Genomic DNA, 19,090 nt, shown 5'->3' on the forward strand with positions numbered 1-19,090 from the left:
TGCGTGCGTGTGTGCGTGCAGTGCATGGGTCTGGATGAGATCTTCCAGCTTGCCCGGCAGGAATAATGGCCAGGGCAAGGATATGGATGAGACCATTTTTATCAATTACCAGCTGTTGACAGAGTGGAATCCAATATATGGATGAGATGAGAGAGTGAGGTACAGGAAGAAGAGAGAAAAGGAAATTGGCAAATGTGAGGGGTGGTGGAGGAGTATAAATGGAAAAGGAGAGAGAAAAATAAGCAGAGGTACAAGGAGTCACAGGACAGTGTGATGCAGGATGGAACACATAGATTACACACTGCTCTATACACAACTTGTGCATGTACTTGCACAGCCATCCGCTCACTTGTCTATACTTAAATACATGCGTCCACTCTTGCACGCACACACGGACACAACTGTTATTCTCCTCTCTCTCTCTCTCTCTCTCTCTCTCTCTCTCTCTCTCTCTCTCTGAGGAGTGCATGCCAAAAAGGCACTCTAGTCCATAAATACAGGGAGAACACTCACAACATCAATAAAAGGACAGTCAACATTGTCAGTGTGGGATTAGAGGAGAGAATCTAATTGAGAACCTAAATGAAGCTACAGTAGGAGGATCAGCCCTGTGCTTTGTAGCCTACACTTGTGTTTGTTTGGATCTAGGACTGGGGTCTTTGGCTAGAACTCTGTGTGTGTGCAAAGATCCCAGTCATATGACTGGGATCTTTGCATTGGGATCTGTGATTATAGGACTGAGGCATGTGGTTACAGAATAGGACTACGATAATTGGCTATAGGCATGTGGCTACAGGACAGATCTTTGGCAATAGGACAAGGGTCACAGCTAGGCCAACTCTGTAGTAAGCCTTTACAAACTTGAATTCCTGCAAGTAATACAGGATGTTGGCCATGTGGGGGTTCTACAATATGTCACCACAACACTAGAGGTGACTACAGGTATTTTTCCACCACTGACAGCTACAGAATCTGTAGCTGTAGAGCCAAGACCCTGTGGCTATTGGATGGATGCTCTGTGGCTATAGGACATGGGTCATGGCTGTAGGAATGGGGCTTTGTAAGTATAGTTTCTGTACAGGCAATGATATGACCTTATTGTTACATGACAAGTAGGGCTTTATGCATGGTCACAGGTAACTACGCATGAATTCTAAGCTGGTGTCAGTTCTCATATTTCTCAGGTTAACGCTTCCTTTTTTGTACTTCGGCCCCTCTGGCTTTCCTCCTTGCTAACGCTCAGATCCCAGCTCCATTCTCCTGACATGTGAATTCTCACATTAATTTACGATGGGAGCTTTTTACTGCTTTCATGCCCCTGAATTGGCTCCTCCCTTGTGTACTCGATCATCTCTTCCCTTTCCTCTGCCCTCTTCTTTCTATAAACGCTGTTGTCTCATCCTCTCTGCATCCTCCACTTCTCTTCTCACGTGGTATTTATAGAGTGGCTGCCGGATGCATCACCTCCTCGTCCTCTTCTTCCTCCTCCTCATCTGTCGGTTTCAGGCCCACGCTGGGTTTCGTTTTGGCTCTGCCTTTGTTCATCTTTCTTCCTCCTTCTCGTCCTTCTTCTTTCTCGTCCTTCTTTTCCTTCTTCCTTCTTTTCCTTCTTTTCCTTCTTTTCCTTCTTTTGATGGACAAATGACAGTCTACAGACTGTCATTTGTCCATCACATTTTTAGGCGAGATGTCTAACATTCCTCCCCTCCCCTCCCCTCCCCTCCCCTCCCCTCCCCTCCCCTCCCCTCCTCTCCTCTCCTCTCCTCTCCTCTCCTCTCCTCTCCTCTCCTCATGGTGGAGGAATGTTTCCTGGAACAATTGCCTTTACAACGTGACATTCTTTGAACCTTGTGTTGTGGTCATTCAACTTCTTGTCACCCAGGAGTCAGCCCTGCTCCTTATCCAGACATCAGTCATATCAAAACTTTCAAGACAATTGTAACTCTCTCCTTACTGGCCTACCGGCATGCACACTTAAGCCTCTCCAATTGATCCAGAATGCCGCAGATCGCTTGATCTTCTACCACCCAACATTCACGCATGTCTCCCCCCTTCTCCGCTCTCTCCATTGGCTTCCAGTTGCTGCCCGCACAGAGTACAAAACTCTGATGCTGGCCTTCAAAGCAACCAAAGGTATGGCACCCACATATCTTGCAAGTCTGATCGGACCCTACAAACCCTCCCGCGCACTCAGATCAGCCAACGCAGGAAGTTGGAAGAACATTCACTAAAAAGGTTGGGACAACGCTCCACACGTCCCAAACTCTTCTCCCTTCTGGCTCCAAAACTATGGAATGCACTTCCCATTGCAATCAGGACTGCAGATTCACTCCCAATCTTCAGCCGTAGTCTGAAAACCCACCTCTTCAGACTCCATCTTAACCCGTAGCACTTGCCCTAGCCCCAACGACCTTACTTATGTAATTTAGCATCTTATGTATAGCACTCTATAGTGTATATGAATAGTTTCATTATGACTAGACCTGTACGTGCCCGTCGGTCACCGGCCTACAGTACTTGGGAACGATGCAACTTGGGAACCTAATAATACCCATTGTCATAGCACCCGTTTTTACTATCTGTCTGTGTCCCTTTTGTGCCCATACTGTATATGGAGATCTCTGTAGTATGCAATACCCATTGTCATAGCACCCATTTTAACTGAAGAGTCTGAAGAGTGCTGACTGTGAAAAGTGGCTGACTGTGAAAGGTGGACTGGTTAAGTAATCAATTGACAGGTGTGGGGTTGCCATGGCAATCAATTGGCTGAGGCAGAGGCTGGAAATAGGCCTATCTCACAGCCCGCTTTCCACGCCACTTCCGGTAAATAGTGGTGTCATTTAACATTAGCATTTACACGTTTTTTTCTCTGGAGAATCTAAGTACATTTTCTAATGTAAAAATGTGACAGACCAATATTATTATGAAGCAAACAAGATGGTAAATCAGCTCGAACAGATAGAACAAACCTTACCTTGAGAAAACAAAAGTTGTAGACTTCTTAAATTACCTCTGTTAACATGTAGCGTCTATGGAGTGACGTCACGCTATCACCACTAACCCCGAAAGGGGGCGTATTAAGGGGGCGGGGAAATTCTGTGAGATAGGCTTATAGCACAGGTGAGAGGATTTGGCCTCATTAGGCCCACTGGCAGAGCCTGACCAGAGCCTTTTGTGGTGTTTCTGGACAACGGTGTATGCCACCGACTCGAGGCCGGGCACTGCACTCCCTGCGGGGGTGTGGAACGTGTGTGTCGAATTTGAAGTCAGTGGGGCAGACAGTTCTCGAGCTACGTGCATTACAACCGTAAATGCACGCACACACAAACGCACGCACGCAGACAGAGACGTGGCGCATTTAGTTAGACTAGACCTGTACGTGCCTACCGGCCACCGACCTACTTGAGACCGATGCAACTTGGGAACCTAATAATACCCGTTGTCAACTTGTCATAGCAACCATTTTAACTATCTGTCTGTGTCCCTTTTGTGCCCATACTGTAATATGGAGATCTCTGTATCGTCTGTCTGCCTCTGCCTGAAGAGTGCAAACTGACTGTGAAAAGTGTACTGGTTAAGTAATCAATTTGCAGGTGTGGGGTTGCCATGGCAATTGGCTGAGGCTGGGAATTGCACAGGTGAGGGGACTTAGGCTGATTAGGCCCACTGGCAGAGCCTGAGCAGAGCCTTTTGTGGTGGTTCTGGAGAACCGTGGGTCCGACCGACTCGATACCGGGCACTGGCCACTGCCCGGTATCGAGCACTGGCACTGGCCACTGACTTCACTGAATGTGAAGTCAGTGGGGCAAACGGTTCTCGAGTTACGTGCATTACAACTGTACACACACATACGCACGCAGAGACGTAGTGCATTTATAGTAGGATATTCCACTGTTAGACGGATGTTTGGTGCTTAGCTTACGTATGATTCTTGATGACTATTTTCTATATGTGTATTTGATGTATTACCATGTGTTGTTCTTGCTTACTGTAAATTGTTCTGGATCAAGAGCGTCTGCTAAATGCCTAAATTGTAAATTGTCACACAGCTGTTTTCATAGCAAGGTGAGAGGTCCTGTATTAAAGGTATTTTTATTTCTTCAGCAAAAATCTTAGTGTTTATGAAACTCTGAGAGCGTAATGGGTCAGTTTCATACACTCCCAGACTGAAATTAACACTCAGGACTTTGCTTTGTGTTTGTTTGCCGAGGGCATAAAACAGTCTTCTCACTCACTGCTCTTGAACATGTCTCATTTGGCTGAGAATCAGCCCTGCAAGGCGTCACCGCTAGAATCAGCTGACAAGACAGAAATAGTGCACCCCTTCAAACCCCTTTACTCCTACACAGTACACACACACACACACACACACACACACACACATGCACAAGTGCGTGCGCACACACACACACACACACACACACACACACACACACACACACGATTGCACGCACATGCACAGACTTGCACACACGCAGCATTTTTGTCCGGCCCTCCCCCACCTTGGGCAATGTATTCATAGCGGTACTAATTAACAACTCCACACCAAGCATGGAAAAAAGAACGAGAAGACAGAGAGAGAATAGAGAAGAGAGGGAGGGAGGGAGGGATGGAGTCCTCCGATATGGTGAGCTGAATATACAAAGCCCCAGGCCGAGGCATGCCCAGTCATGTGCATGTATGCTAAAGTTTGTGCATCGCTAAGTGTGTTTGTTTACTTCTGTGTACAATATAATTCTGTGTACAATATGGTTCTGGACTCTGGTAGTGTGGTACTGGTGGTGATGGTAGGTAGTGGTATATGGTTCTGGTAGTGTGGTAGTGGTATGCTCCTGGTAGTGTGGTAGTGGTATGGTACTGGTAGTGTGGTAGCTTACTATGGTGATGGTAGAAAGGAGCCAGCCAGCCACAGTTCACAATCACTTTACACCAATTACCCCCTCTGGTCTCTCTGTCTACCACATGAACATGATACGAGAAGCAGCAGAGTGTCTGTGTGTGTGTGTGTGTGTGTGTGTGTGTGTGTGTGTGTGTGTGTGTGTGTGTGTGTGCGCGCGTGCGTGCGTGCGTGCGTGCATGTATGCGTGTTATAATACTGTAGGAATAGGTGAATACCGTAATGTTTGTTTCATTTAGTGTCTGTCAACGTACTGCATTTCACTGGTTGTGTATGTTTTGTGACTCTTACAGATGACCAGGACCCAGAGTAAAGGTCACAGGTTAAGGTTCAAGGTCAGGGTTAGTTTAGAGTGGTCTCGTGGTTGCCTAACCATGAGACTGACTGAAATGTTTTTGTGTTTTATTATTACTAGACCTGTACATGCTCGTCGGCTACTGGCCTACTTGAGAACGATGCAACTTGGGAACCTAATAATACCCGTTGTCAACTTGTCATAGCACCCGTTTTAACTGTCTGTCTGTGTCCCAAATGTTGATCTCTTTATCTGCCTGTGTCTGAAGAGGGCAAACTGACTGCCTGTGAAAAGTGGACTGGTTAAGTAGGCTAATCAATTGTCAGGTGTGGGGTTGCCATGGCAATCAATTGGCTGAGGCAGAGGCTGGAAATTGCACAAGTGAGGGGATTTAGGCTGATTAGGCCCACTGGCAGAGCCTGAGCAGAGCCTTTTGTGGTGGTTCTGTAGAACCGTGGGTCCGACCGACTCGAGTCCGGGCACTCCCTGTGGAACGTGTGTGTCGAATATGAAGTTGGTGGGGCAAACGGTTCTCGAGTTACGTGCATTACAACTGTACACACACACACACGCACGCACGCACGCACGCACGCAGACACGCAGACACACAGAGACATTTATAGTAGGATTATCATTATTTGTTTTTTTATATTTTTTATTCAGCATGGGAGTTTTAATACACTTATGGAATGCATGTAACATGGAACAGATGATAACGTGATTATACTTGACATACAGTACAACACACGTTACATAATATGTAACGTGTCTGTAACCTCTTGTAGAACAGCACACGTTGGTCATCTTCTGAAATAGAGTTGCTACTTAGCACCAGCCTCCCTGTGGTCTGACAGCACCACATGACAGCACCACAGTGAGCCATGTTCACACTGTGTTCACAGTTCCAAACACAAGCCACAGTGGTCACACAACTGTGTATCAATGCAGAAGTGTAAAGTAGCTCTTTGCAAACTGCTGTAATGAAGGTATTTAAATGCAAATGTTTGTCGGTGGATCTGCAGTTGGTGCAGATCGGACGGTCTCTCCATCTCTTTGGTCCCAAAGGAACATCTCGAAAACTACTTGCTGGATTGTCATGGCAGATTCTGTGTACCTTCATGATCCTGAGGCCGCTGACCTCTGCTGTATGTGATGACACCATGACCCTTCCTCTAGCACCACTGTCATGCCAAAACCATTTGCGTAAATTGTCGTTACGGCTATAATTCCTTACACTACAGACACATCACACATATGACGCATTAAACATCGCCACATTGTTGCTGGTTCCTTGCCACACTGTTATTGTTTTCAATTTATGATAATTGGTTTGGACCTTGCTCCCACGCACGCCCACACATACGCACTCACCCACACACGCGCACGCACTCTCACACACACGCACGCATGCGCGCGCACGCACGCACGCACGCACGCACGCACGCACGCACGCACGCACGCACGCACGCACGCACACACGCACACACACACACACACACACACTGAATGATGTCCACACTCTAACTTCAACAGCTGACATTACTCCATTATTCTAAAATTGCCAGAACCCCCACAATTTCTGTACTGCATAGACCATAGACATACTGAACTGAACTCCTCCGTTCACTCAGAACTGAATTCTAAAGTGATAGGATTAACGTTTTTTGGGGAAATTAAGGTCAGAAGGAGATGTGGTATTTCACACCCAAAAGTCAGTTTCTGCTGAGTCAACTGGGACTTCGATCAAGTCCCAGGTGGAATGAAAAGTGTTTTTAAAATAAAATTGTGTGGCTTCATCTGTAAAAATGTGTTCACATTGAATTAATCAATGTAATCAATGTAATATGAGATACGGTTTAATTGATGTTGACGAGGCTATAACATCCCACACTTTAAGTTTCAATCATGGCACAACTCCATCCCACAGAAATTCAGCGAAATAGCACGGAATTGCAATTCCGTACATACACGCCTAGAAAACCACAAAATCCGTATATATTACACGACTACCGTTTTGACCGTGAGGGAGGCGTGGCTTTCTCTTGTACGGAAGTGCTATTTCACCGTGGCTGGGTGAGTTCGGGTTTGACATTATTTACTATTCTGTCCATATCGGGTTACAACTCGGACGGGGCTGAGTCAGCTCTACCGAACTTCGCAACGCTCGACACGGCATGTTGTCTCCCGTGGCTCAAGGTCGGTAGAGACGACGCCCCTCATTGTCTATGGGGAGGATTTTAGTGTCATATATGTACGGATTTTTGGTTTTCTAGGCGTGTATGTACGGAATTGGAATTCCGTGCTATTTCACCGTGTTTGGGTGAGACTGCATGAAAATGTATATGTTAATATACTTCCTGGATCATTCAACTATAACAGGCCACTTCCATTTCCTGCAGGTGCGGTACACATGATCTCTTTATGTACACAGTTTTTATACTTTGACTCAAGTACTGCGGTTGAGTACTTTGTCCACCGCTCGTAACAGCTGGTGCGTCAGCAGCAGTTGCTGAGAACCGACGGTTGGAACCGCCATGTCACCATGACAACAAGCTGTGCATTCTCTGTTTCTCACAGCTGTTCCCATGGCGCCCAGGCTTGGCTGAGGCTCAGGACTTCCACTGGTTGGACAGATCACATGTTCGGGGTCAGAGGTCATGTGTGTGATGCTGCTACTGGGGTTTGGTCCGGTGGTGGACACTAGTAACACTAAAGTACATTTCGTGGAGTACTGTACTTAAGTATACATATACTGCACTAGTAGTTCATCAACTGGTACAATGGGTACGATTTGTAAAATGGGTATTGCATGACTATAAGGGCATGTGTTCTAAAAATATAAATATCGGATCTGGAAAAATCAAATGATCGGAATCGGATCAGGGACCAAAAACACGTGATCGGGACTGCCTAGTTGTGCATAAGAAGTATATACAGTACTGTACTGCAGTAATAGCCTAACTACAATGCTGTCTGATCAGTAGGCCTACTGTAATGCTAATGCTGGATTCCCATAAACAATGGATTACACAACTTCTTTGTGATTTTGATTAAATACATAAAGTAAAAGAAATATAAGTAAAATGTTCCCAATTTGCTGACAATGAACTAGATAATAAGCCTTGGCAAAGTCATAGAGATTTTTTTTGCTGTTGCAGCTTTATCTCCCTGTGTGGTAACGTGACTAACCAAAATGCTTCATGGCCTGCCAATGACATCCCTGTTCCAACTCTGTAGGGTGGCAGTCTGTTGTCGCTGCTTTAGCTTGTATTAAACAGAGAGTGATGGAATGGAAAGACATCTCTAGTGAAGCGTCAGATATGTACCGACACCGTCAACGCTTTCATCAGGCTCAGAAAGGCATCTTCCCGGGATCTTATGAAATAATCTTTATGGCGACGTTGGGGGAATTCTATTGTTAGGGATATTCAATCATGTTTGTTTTGGATGCCTTGTTTTTTTCTTGAGAAGAAATATTTTGTGTCCACTCAAGACATTTAACGCCAGTGCTGTATTGTTCTTGGAGTCTACATGGGACATGGTGGATGATTTGTATTTGTATGATGACATCCAAGATGAATGGGGACTGACTTCAGACCCGGGTCTATATTTTATACCTGTATCCCACTCTCCTGCTGAGCGCTATAGATGGGCGGAAATGTCTGCTTTCAACGGATCTAGGTATCATATATTGTTACTTACCCGATTGTGTTTTTCGCTGATTCACATTATTCCTCGCATCTTGTACAGCAAAGGTAATCGTTGGTATTTGCTTTTAATTACTGTGGACTTATCACTGGTACCTACTGGTATGGATCCTCTTATACCCCTTGATTGTTGAACTTGAACTTGCCCCTGACTAGACCCTATTTGTTCCCCTATGTATGGGGCTGTCATTTTGTTTATTGTTGCCTGATGAAGGTCAGTATACTGAAATGTGCGTTCAAAAATAGTTATGTAAATGAATACAGTGTATGGGGCTTCTGTTACTTTTTTTTTTTACATTGGTGTTACTCTCCTCTGTACCTGCCCAGTTAAAGCAGATGTGGAAAACGACAAAATACGACTTATGAATTTACTTGCATTTATAGCATTATCCTGACCAAAATGAGTAAGTGTGAAGATAAACTGCCCTGTGCAATGCCAGTAACTATATGCAAAGAATCAAACAGATACATTTTGAAAGAAAGGACACGTTACACGGTTTCTTAGCCAACAGTTGTGCACACGTATTTCATCAACAGATGTGTAGAGATACATCATGTTGCACTGTATGTTCAAGAGTTTCATAATGGTAATGATTAATGAAAAGTTGCTGCACTGCGGAGGTGAGAAGTTACTGCTGTCATGACTTATAGGTCTACTGAAGTTTGGGTACACAATAGACTATGAAGATGTGAATGAAGCCTCTGCCTTTTTTTTTTCTCTCTCTCTCTCTCTCTCTCTCTCTCTCTCTCTTTCCCTCTCTCTCTCTCTCTCTCTCTCTCTCTCTCTCTCTCTCTCTCTCTCTCTCTCTCTCAATCTCTCTCTCTCTCTCTCAATCTCGCTCACACTCTCTACAAGGTAATTAAAATTGTCTGGGTCCCCTATATGAGAGACATGCTATGCTAATTGCGTATTCCTCTGACGATACTGCTGGGAAAACATGGCGGGGGTTTTCACACTCATTTACATTTCACAATTGGGTTATTTCTCTTCTGGACATGCCAGGAAACAGGCGAGTGAGGGGAAAAGCTGTAAGCCACAAGTCAATGACTCAAGGTTTCATTTAAGTTTATTCATCAGTTATTCACAGACATCTTTCAAGTGGTAATTGCCTGGGGTTTTACTGGAACTGATTTATACAGTACCTTTTTTTTTTTTTTTTAAACACTCAGACATGGTCTCCTGTTCTTTGAGATATAGTTTTAAGGTCCATGGTTATGCAATTCCAGATGAAAATTCTTGTGTGATTGAGCTTATTTTCTTCTACCAGTGTGAGGACCTTATTCTTCTTTTATGTAATGTCGTTTGTCCTGCATCTGAGCACTTGGATGTGTGCTTTATCCTTTTCATGTATTCAAGTCAAGATGTTTTTTGTAAAATAATATCTTTTTAATTAGACCGAACAGTAGGGATACAGGAAGTGAAGGCAGAGAGGGCGAGTCATTGCCATGCTGGCTTGTGGTGGACATTTTTGTCAAAATTATAGTTTTGCTATAGACATACAAATGAGCAGACAATAATTTTACCAGAAACACACAAATAGCCAGCCTTAAATGTATACTATAGCGCAGTGGTTCTAAAAGTGGGTCGAGATGGGTGTCTTGAAGGTGGTCCAAATGGACCGTGCGTGCGTGCGTGCGTGCGTGCGTGCGTGCGTGCGTGCGTGCGTGCGTGCGTGCGTGCGTGCGTGCAATCAACCCCAATCAGCTGACTGCTCAGTGTGAATGGCCCACCTGCAGGGGTCAATGGGTCGTACTCATGGATCTGTACTCAGACAGGGGTCAATGGGTCATACTCAGACAGACGGACATACTGTACTGTACACACAAATACACTTAATGGAGGTGGTTAATTGGCACCCCTCAAAAACTAAATCAAGAATTTCCGGACAAGGACAAGTCTTGTCACAGACGTATTTGTCCATGTACGGAGACTACGGACATATTGATGACCCCTGAGAGAGCATGAAATACATGCAACACAGGTCTCCAGTCGAACAAATATGAATTTCCATTAGTGGATCATCATCGTAAACATCTGCACTCACACATTCACTCTGTCCTTTTTGGGGTGCACACTTAGTTTAGACTAGTCATTGGTTAGACATGGGTTAAGGTTAGGTTTAGGTGCGCTGGAGGCACCCTCTTTTTTCAATGTCTCCCCTTATGTCTCCTCTCCTCTCAGAACTCTGCACCAACAGTTCGAGAGCTACAAGCAGGAGGTGCGTCGCATTGGGGCCGAGTCCCGGCAACAGCAGCAGCCGCCGCAGAAGGACGATGCACCTACCTGTGGCATCTGCCGCAAGACCAAGTTTGCAGATGGCTGTGGACACCTCTGCTCCTACTGCCAGACCAAATTCTGCGCCCGATGTGGCGGCCGCGTCTCTCTACGCTCCAACAATGTGAGGACTGGACCATTTCCTTTTCTTCTCTCTGCCTCTCTTCCTTCACTCACTCCCCTCATCACCGTCATCATGATGTGGTAGTTGTTGGTATCTCTGTCTGTCTGTCTGTCTGTCTGTCTGTCTGTCTGTCTGTCTGTCTGTCTGTCTGTCTGTCTGTCTGTCTGTCTGTCTGTCTGTCTGTCTGTCTGTCTGTCTGTCTGTCTGTCTGTCTGTCTGTCTGTCTGTCTGTCTGTCTGTCTGTCTGTCTGTCTGTCTGTCTGTCTGTCTGCCTGCCTGCCTGCCTGCCTGCCAGGTGTGCTTTTTGCACACCTGGTCACACTTTGGAGATAGACCAAAGTGTGGTGTCAGAATGGCTTGGCATCAATCACTGGTGTCTGAGACTCACTTTTAAAGTAATTTACTTGATAATGTGTTGTGGAATCGTTCCAAATGGGAGAACTTCACAACACACGTTATGGCATCTATTTTGTCTTGTCTGTGACTGTCAAGCATGTTAAACAGTGACACTATTGGGAATGGATATAAAACGTCCTGACAAAGACAGTAAAAAATATTTCGCAAGAAAGATTTGCATGTAATAGACACCTCACAGAGTAGCACAGTACAGTAGAAAGGACGGGAGACACTGAAATAGGGCACTTTACTTTATCTGAACATCAAATGGTGCACACCTAAAGAAACCAGGTCATGTTCTATATTTGCCCAAAGGTCATGCTCTTTTGCCCGAAAAGTAAATTGTCCATTATAAAATGATAGGTAAAATTTACACTTGTGGAATGAATTAATGTTAAATCAAATTGACAACTGTGAATGAGTGAAACTACTAGTTGTAAAAAAGGTACCATTATTCCTCATGAATAGCCAATAATATTTAATGAAGACGGAAAACACTTGCCCATCGGGCAACCTGGAAGCAAGCCCGCCCGACCGTTTAGTGTCAACCCCTGATCAATAAAGTCAATCTACCCATACATTACTTACATATAATTGCTCACAGTTTATAAACAGAGCAACCATGAAGACATGCCTAATTCCTAACAATCACAAGATATGCACAGGGCTGCACAAAAAGCCATTGTCCCAGCATGTGGGTGCTATTTTAAGATGGGTCCCGTCTCCATCGCACCTCTCTCTGGGCCACGGTCCAAGCACAGAGAGAGACCCTCCTAGGTATCTTACCTGACTATGGGCCCTCCACCCTTGGCCTGCTGGTTCGCAATCTGTTCCAGATCCGCCCAGCCCAGCTGGGTCCGGACACACACTGGTACAAGACGTAAAGCAAAAATCACTGGCCGGGGATAATGATAGTATCGCTGTTGAGATTGCTTTCACCACAGGTAGACTGTTACATGGAAAGGAAAAAGAGATTAGAATTACATAAATAATATGAATTAAATACTTTAATGTGTTTTAAATAATACATTGTTATCAGGAATATATTTGTAATATATTTGTTTGCATAAATTATAGTTAAAGAACAAATATTTGGAATAGATGGATGGATGGATGGATGGATGGATGGATGGATGGATGGATGGATGGATGGATGGATGGATGCAAAAGGGCCTTTCTGTGTGGAGTTTGCATGTTCTCCCCGTGTCCCCTAGGGTAGGTACCCTCACAAAAACATGCAGTAATCCTGGTCTCTAAACTGCCTCCCCGTGGCCAGCTGGGGCGCCTGATGGAGGGGAAAGGAACTGGTTGGAATAATGTGTTCCTTCCACGCGCTACGTCCAACCAGGGAAACTCCCCCTGTCAGTTGTAAAGGAGCGACTTGGACACTCATGCATGAAGGAAGCATGAGTTCAAGTCTGTTGCTCTCCCCAGGTTGGCGGAGGGTGTGTAGAGCCCAGGATCACATTAGATAATTGACACAGGGTGTGAAAAATGGGTTACAAAATCGTGGTATAAAAATGATCTAAAAAAATAAAAATAAAGCAAGAATGCACTCTATAATTCTCTCTAAAATAAAAAGCATTATGCTCTGTGCTCTGTGCGTTCCACTTACTGTGATGTTTGATCATCACAGAATATTGACAGAAGCATGTAGTACCAGCCTGTGCCCTGCAGAAGGCATCACAGCAACATGCTGATGCCAGTCTTATCTGTGCCAACTAGACTACTTAATTTGGCCACTAGACCTCTCTTCAGCACCATAATTATATTATGCTAAATCATGTAATTGGTGATGGTAGCACCTATTAACACATAAAATCATGGAACCCTGCGATATGGATCTATTTTACAATTAAATTAAACTTTTAATTTGAACCATTTTACTGCAGATCACACCTGCGGTCATGGGTTCACTGGTTTTTGCATCGTTTTGCCATCAAAAATAATGAATTATGATTGGACAGAAAGCATGTGTGAAATTATAGACACACATTCTTGATTGTAATTAAGGAAACTGCTGGGCACATACAGTATGATTATGAAAGAATATGTTCTGTTATGCCACTTTTGGTGTTCCAGAAGTATGAGTCATGCCATGTATGGCTATAGGCCTATCTCACAGAATTTCCCCGCCCCCTTAATACGCCCCCTTTCCGTGTTAGTGGTGATAGCGTGACGTCACTCCATAGACACTACATGTTAACAGAGGTAATTTAAGAAGTCTACAACTTTTGTTTTCTCAAGGTAAGGTTTGTTCTATCTGTTCGAGCTGATTTACCATCTTGTTTGCTTCATAATAATATTGGTCTGTCACATTTTTACATTAGGAAATGTACTTAGATTCTCCAGAGAAAGAAACGTGTAAATGCTAATGTTAAATGACACCACTATCTACCGGAAGCGGGCGTGGAAAGGGGGCTGTGAGATAGGCCTATTGGCTGGGCGATATGGACAAAATCTAATCTTACAATACTTTTGACCAAATACACTATCGCTATATTGATACTTTTATATTGTGACGATAATGTAAGGGTGGCAGTGGCTCAGGAGGTAGAGCAGGTAAAACCAGGAATAGACAATACTTATGCCATAACATGATATTGCAATATCCAAAATCTGAGACGATGTCTAGACTCATATCACAATATTGATATAATATGGATATGTTGCCATCCCCTATGTTCCATGCCTCATTTGATGTTCCAGTTCCTTGTGAATGCTCAGGAGTGGTGACACTTCCAAACAGGAGTGTCACAGTTCTGCCAAGGTCATGTAGGGATAGGCCATGCATGCATATTGCTTCATCACGTGCAGTCGACCCACCCTCACCTCAGTTTGTGTCACTGTAAATAATATAATATGTTTGGGAGGGAAATGTGATAAATGAACATTCACACCATGTCCTTTTCTCTCCCTCCTTTTTTCCTTCTCTTCCCACAACCTATCCATTTTCCCATTCCACAATTCTGACGATCTCTGTATCCCCCTATATCCTTTCCTTTCCTTTCCTTTCCTTTCCTTTCCTTTCCTTTCCTTTCCTTTCCTTTCCTTTCCTTTCCTTTCCTTAATTTCCTTTCCTATATCTCTTCTTCCACTTCCTCCACTTCCTCCCTTTTCTCTCACGTCTCACTGCTACCTGGACTGCATGCCACAAAGGAGGATAAAGTGGTTAGCATCTTTTCTGTGTTCTCTCTGTGCTGTACAATGTGATGTGTGTTCAGTGTTCACCCATGCAAACACTAAACAGCCAGCTGTGTTCAAGTGTTCGTCATTTAAAAATCTCTTTCCTCTGCCTGTCACACCTTTTATATAGGTATTTGATATTTGAAAAATAAACTATAGCTTCGACTTCACTGAGGTTTTTCACCTCGATTGGCCAAAGCTAAATATTTCCATGATTGCCGAAGAATGCGAATCAACAATGGCAGATGAAAGTGACCAATCTATTGAATTGAAAAAGAGCCAGTGCGTACAAATCCATGTATGGATTAATGACTTCACTAAACAGAGGGTTCATTCACAGTTCATGTTAGCCAGACTTTCTTTTTTCCCCCCTTTTTTGTGTGAGTGATTTCCCAAAACATTTGCTGTCCAGCACTGTTCCACTAGGGACTATTGTGTCTTCAACATTCCCAAAGGTGCCAATCTAATTCTGTTTCCATTGTCTCCTCCTCCTGCAAAGTGTCTCATAGTGAAGGACAGGGTAAGGCTTGCTGGGTAATGGAGTTTCTGCATGGGTCACTTTAGTATAGACTTTTCTTTTTATATTATTTTTATACACATGTGCCTGTATTCATCAACAGTCTCAAAATAGGAATTCAGACCTTGGATCACTGTTGTCACTGTGGATGAGATGGTCAAGGGAGGACCTTTGTGTTGATCCTGGATCAGTAATCCTACACTGAGAAGCTTGAAGGATATAGTCCTGTAACATTAACTTAACACGTGTGTGTGTGTGTGTGTGTGTGTGTGTGTGTGTGTGTGTGTGTGTGTGTGTGTGTGTGTGTGTGTGTGTGTCTGTGTGTGTGTGTGTGTGTGTGAGTGAGTGAGTGAGTGTGTGTTTGTGTGTGTGTGTGTGTATGTGTGTGTGTGTGTGTGTGTGTGTGTGTGTGTGTGTGTGTGTGTGTGTGTGTGTGTAAGTGTGTGTGTGTGTGTGTGTGTGTGTGTGTGTGTGTGTGTGTGCGTGTGTGTGTGCGCGTGTGTGTGTGCGCGTGTGTGTCTGTGTGTGTGTGTCTGTGTGTGTGTGTGTGTGTGTGTGTGTGTGTGTGTGTGTGTGTGTGTGTAAGTGTGTGTGTGTGTGTGTGTGTGTGTGTGTGTGTGTGTGTGTGTGCGTGTGTGTGTGCGCGTGTGTGTGTGCGCGTGTGTGTCTGTGTGTGTGTGTCTGTGTGTGTGTGTGTGTGTGTGTGTGTGTGTGTGTGTGTGTGTGTGTGTGTGTGTGTGTGTAGGTGGGGGGGGGGGGGGGGGTCTAGTGAGCATGAGTTGTGTCACAGGGTCTTTGTGTCACAGGGCGTACTCTTCAACCTTTCAAGGTTGATTTATATTCCGTTGCATGTGTCGCAGGACAAATTTGACACAGATTCATGAGTGTCAACACATCTGAATATACGTCATGTTTGTTGTACGATGCACTCGTTCAGCGAGGTATAAATTAGCCTTTAGGCTCCTCACACCCCTCTTCCCATGGCTGTGGGCATGGCTGTGCTGAGGGCATTGCTTAATGTAACAGTTTGAAATAAAGGGCATGGGAAATTGGCACACAGAAAATAATATATCCTAATAACTTTTAATCTGAATGCATAAAAAGGCACACTCATGCCCATGCATGCTTTAACCTGCTTGTGTGCTTGAGACCAGACCAGCGCTGCCCTGGGGCTGGGGAGCTGCCCTGGGGCTGGGGAGACTGCCCTGGGGCTGGGGAGATGGGATAGGCCAAAGTGTTGCTGTTCACATTTAGCCACCTTTTCTTAATGCTTGTTCACTAAATCGTTGTTTCGTTTGTGGCCCCAGTAAACCTGTTGAATGTTATTATACCATTGCATTGCTGTGCCACGTCAAAGTTAGAATTAGTAATATGGAAAGCTTCACAATGTGGTGACTAGTTGGAGGATTTATTGATTTGTTTCTAGATGTATCATTTGATGGATGCTTGTATGCTATGGCAAGCTGCTGGTTTGGTAAGTCACTAATAAGTAGAACTGCTTTGAACACCATCCATAACCATTAACCAATGACTAGTCTAAACTAAGTATGCACCCCATACACCGATCTGACTATGGGATTATGGTTTTGCTCCTGTTAGTCTGTCTGTCTGTCTGTCTGTCTGTCTGTCTGTCTGTCTGTCTGTGAGCAGCAAATCTCAGGCACCACTAGACAGATGGCCTTTAAGTTTTCTGTCATTTTATTTAGAAGTTTCAGTCTGAAACGGAAGCCTGCATGTTTCTGAATCAACCAGAGCGTCCCATCCCTTCAGGCTATGGGACGTTAGAATCTCAATCACTGCAGCACCTGTGTGCAGCAAAGCTAAACTGTTTGTTTACAAGGGAGAGAGATGGCCAGCTAAGCATGTTTGCTACTACGTGGCTTATTTTTAACCTATAATGATACATGTGTTAGCGTGCTGATTAAGTTTAAAATGAGTGATACACTGTCTGCATCTTGAATGAGACTCAAAATGGAGTAGCTCTATAATTAAAATCAGGTGTGTTTCAGTGCAGCTATAGGAATCACACAGGTGAACGAAATCGAGATTCATTTATATTCACGAAAGTCTATCTGTCATCACAGTGCTATAATCAATCAATCATTCAATCAATCAATCAATCAATCAATCAATCAATCAATCAATCAATCAATCAATCAATCAATTAATCAATCAATCAATCAAAAGGCAACACTCTTCATGAGTCTCACTTTCACCAGGCATTTCCTGGATGTGCAGATTTTTAATGTTACGTTCATTTATAGTGTGTAGTGGCATGGACTGTTACTGTTTAACTTTTGAGAGGACACAGCTAGCCTATACATACTGTACATACAAGTAAGTAAGTAGCCTTACACATAGAGTAATAAAAGGATAGAGACCGAACTGGAGCGTTAGCAACCCCCCCCCCCCCCCCCCGCTATTCATTTCAATAGAAGTTGCTCAGTGGCGTTTTGAAGCACCCGGAAGACTGCCGGAAGTACAATTATAACTCAATGGCTCGAGTGAGCGGAAGTTAAGCCCGGACCTCAAAGCCCGGACCTCAAACGTCTTGTCAATGTGCTGACGCACAGGGCGTCATGAATGTCCGTCCACCTCCATGAAAGTGCTGCAGTTCCTCTTTTCGCCAGTAGGTAGTGGCAGCTTCAACGTTGGATAGCCTTACTGGGGGCTTGTGCCAACAGTGCCATGAGGTCCTTACTGTAGGTCCCCCATATGAACCAATGGTTCCTGTGCCATGAGGCCCATACTGTAGGTCTCCCATATCTCTGTGCCATGAGGCCCATACTGTAGGTCTCCCATATCTCTGTGCCATGATGCCCATACTGTAGGTCTCCCATATCTCTGTGCCATGAGGCCCATACTGTAGGTCTCCCATATCTCTGTGCCATGATGCCCATACTGTAGGTCTCCCATATCTCTGTGCCATGATGCCCATACTGTAGGTCCCCCATATCTCCCGTTTCTGTAGCGTGACGCAGCTTGGTGTACAAATACACCCCTATACATGATGCTTGCCATGCAGTACATTGCAGGACTTATGGTTGCTGTTACTGTGCCCCCAATCCAAAAGTTGAGTTCACAGCTTTCAATCAAACCTGTCTCAGTGTTTGCACTTAAATCAGACTCCGCTATATTGTCACATCACAGTTTTACAGGTAAAAAAGTGGGTGAAATTCGTTTTTTGTGCATAGTTCCCATCGTGCCATCTTTCCAAGAAAAACAACAAAGGGGAAGAAGAGAGCTGGGAGGGTAAGGAGATCAAGGCAGGAAAAGAAAGAAAGTTTGAATGCTTTTACCACAAGAAGTACAGGTTTTCTTCTTCTGTGTTGGTACAAGCTTTTGCTACAAACGGTACAACCAACCTGTAGCTTATTTACAGGCTTTTTTACTGTGTCATGGCATCAAAGCTAACTGAATTTGATGGACCCGCTGCCTGTCCAACAGATCATCCATTATAATCTTCACGTTTGACATGTTCTTCAACTCCTCCTCATCGGAATCTCTGTATTTTCTTTATACCATAAGCTTATAAGCCTATCCAGCAGCCCAGCCACAGGGGAATATGACATCCATTTGATGCGTGACTGCCAACAAACTCATTAGCTCGGCATTCTCTGCTATTGCTGTTTGTCTTACATTTACAGATACAGTGTGAAAGCGATTCACCTCTGAATAGGGCAACAATATTTA

At 44.4% G+C, this 19,090-nt stretch overlaps 1 protein-coding gene across 4 annotated transcripts in view; it reads left to right on the forward strand.

Annotated features, from left to right (window-relative positions):
* Positions 1-19,090, forward strand: part of LOC306921693 (regulating synaptic membrane exocytosis protein 3-like) — a gene marked incomplete at its 5' end in the record, with an annotated part of 88,313 nt that overhangs the window by 11,786 nt on the left and 57,437 nt on the right. For all 4 annotated transcript variants that reach the window (XM_079498938.1, XM_079498939.1, XM_079498940.1 and 1 more), the window contains 2 exons: positions 11,082-11,298; positions 15,380-15,400. In XM_079498938.1, the coding sequence (XP_079355064.1) occupies positions 11,082-11,298; positions 15,380-15,400 (238 nt within the window). The remainder of the gene's footprint in view (positions 1-11,081; positions 11,299-15,379; positions 15,401-19,090) is intronic.

This window comes from Electrona antarctica (assembly GCF_951216825.1).
Source record: "Electrona antarctica genome assembly, chromosome: 4".
NCBI classification, from domain to species: Eukaryota; Metazoa; Chordata; class Actinopteri; order Myctophiformes; family Myctophidae; genus Electrona; species Electrona antarctica.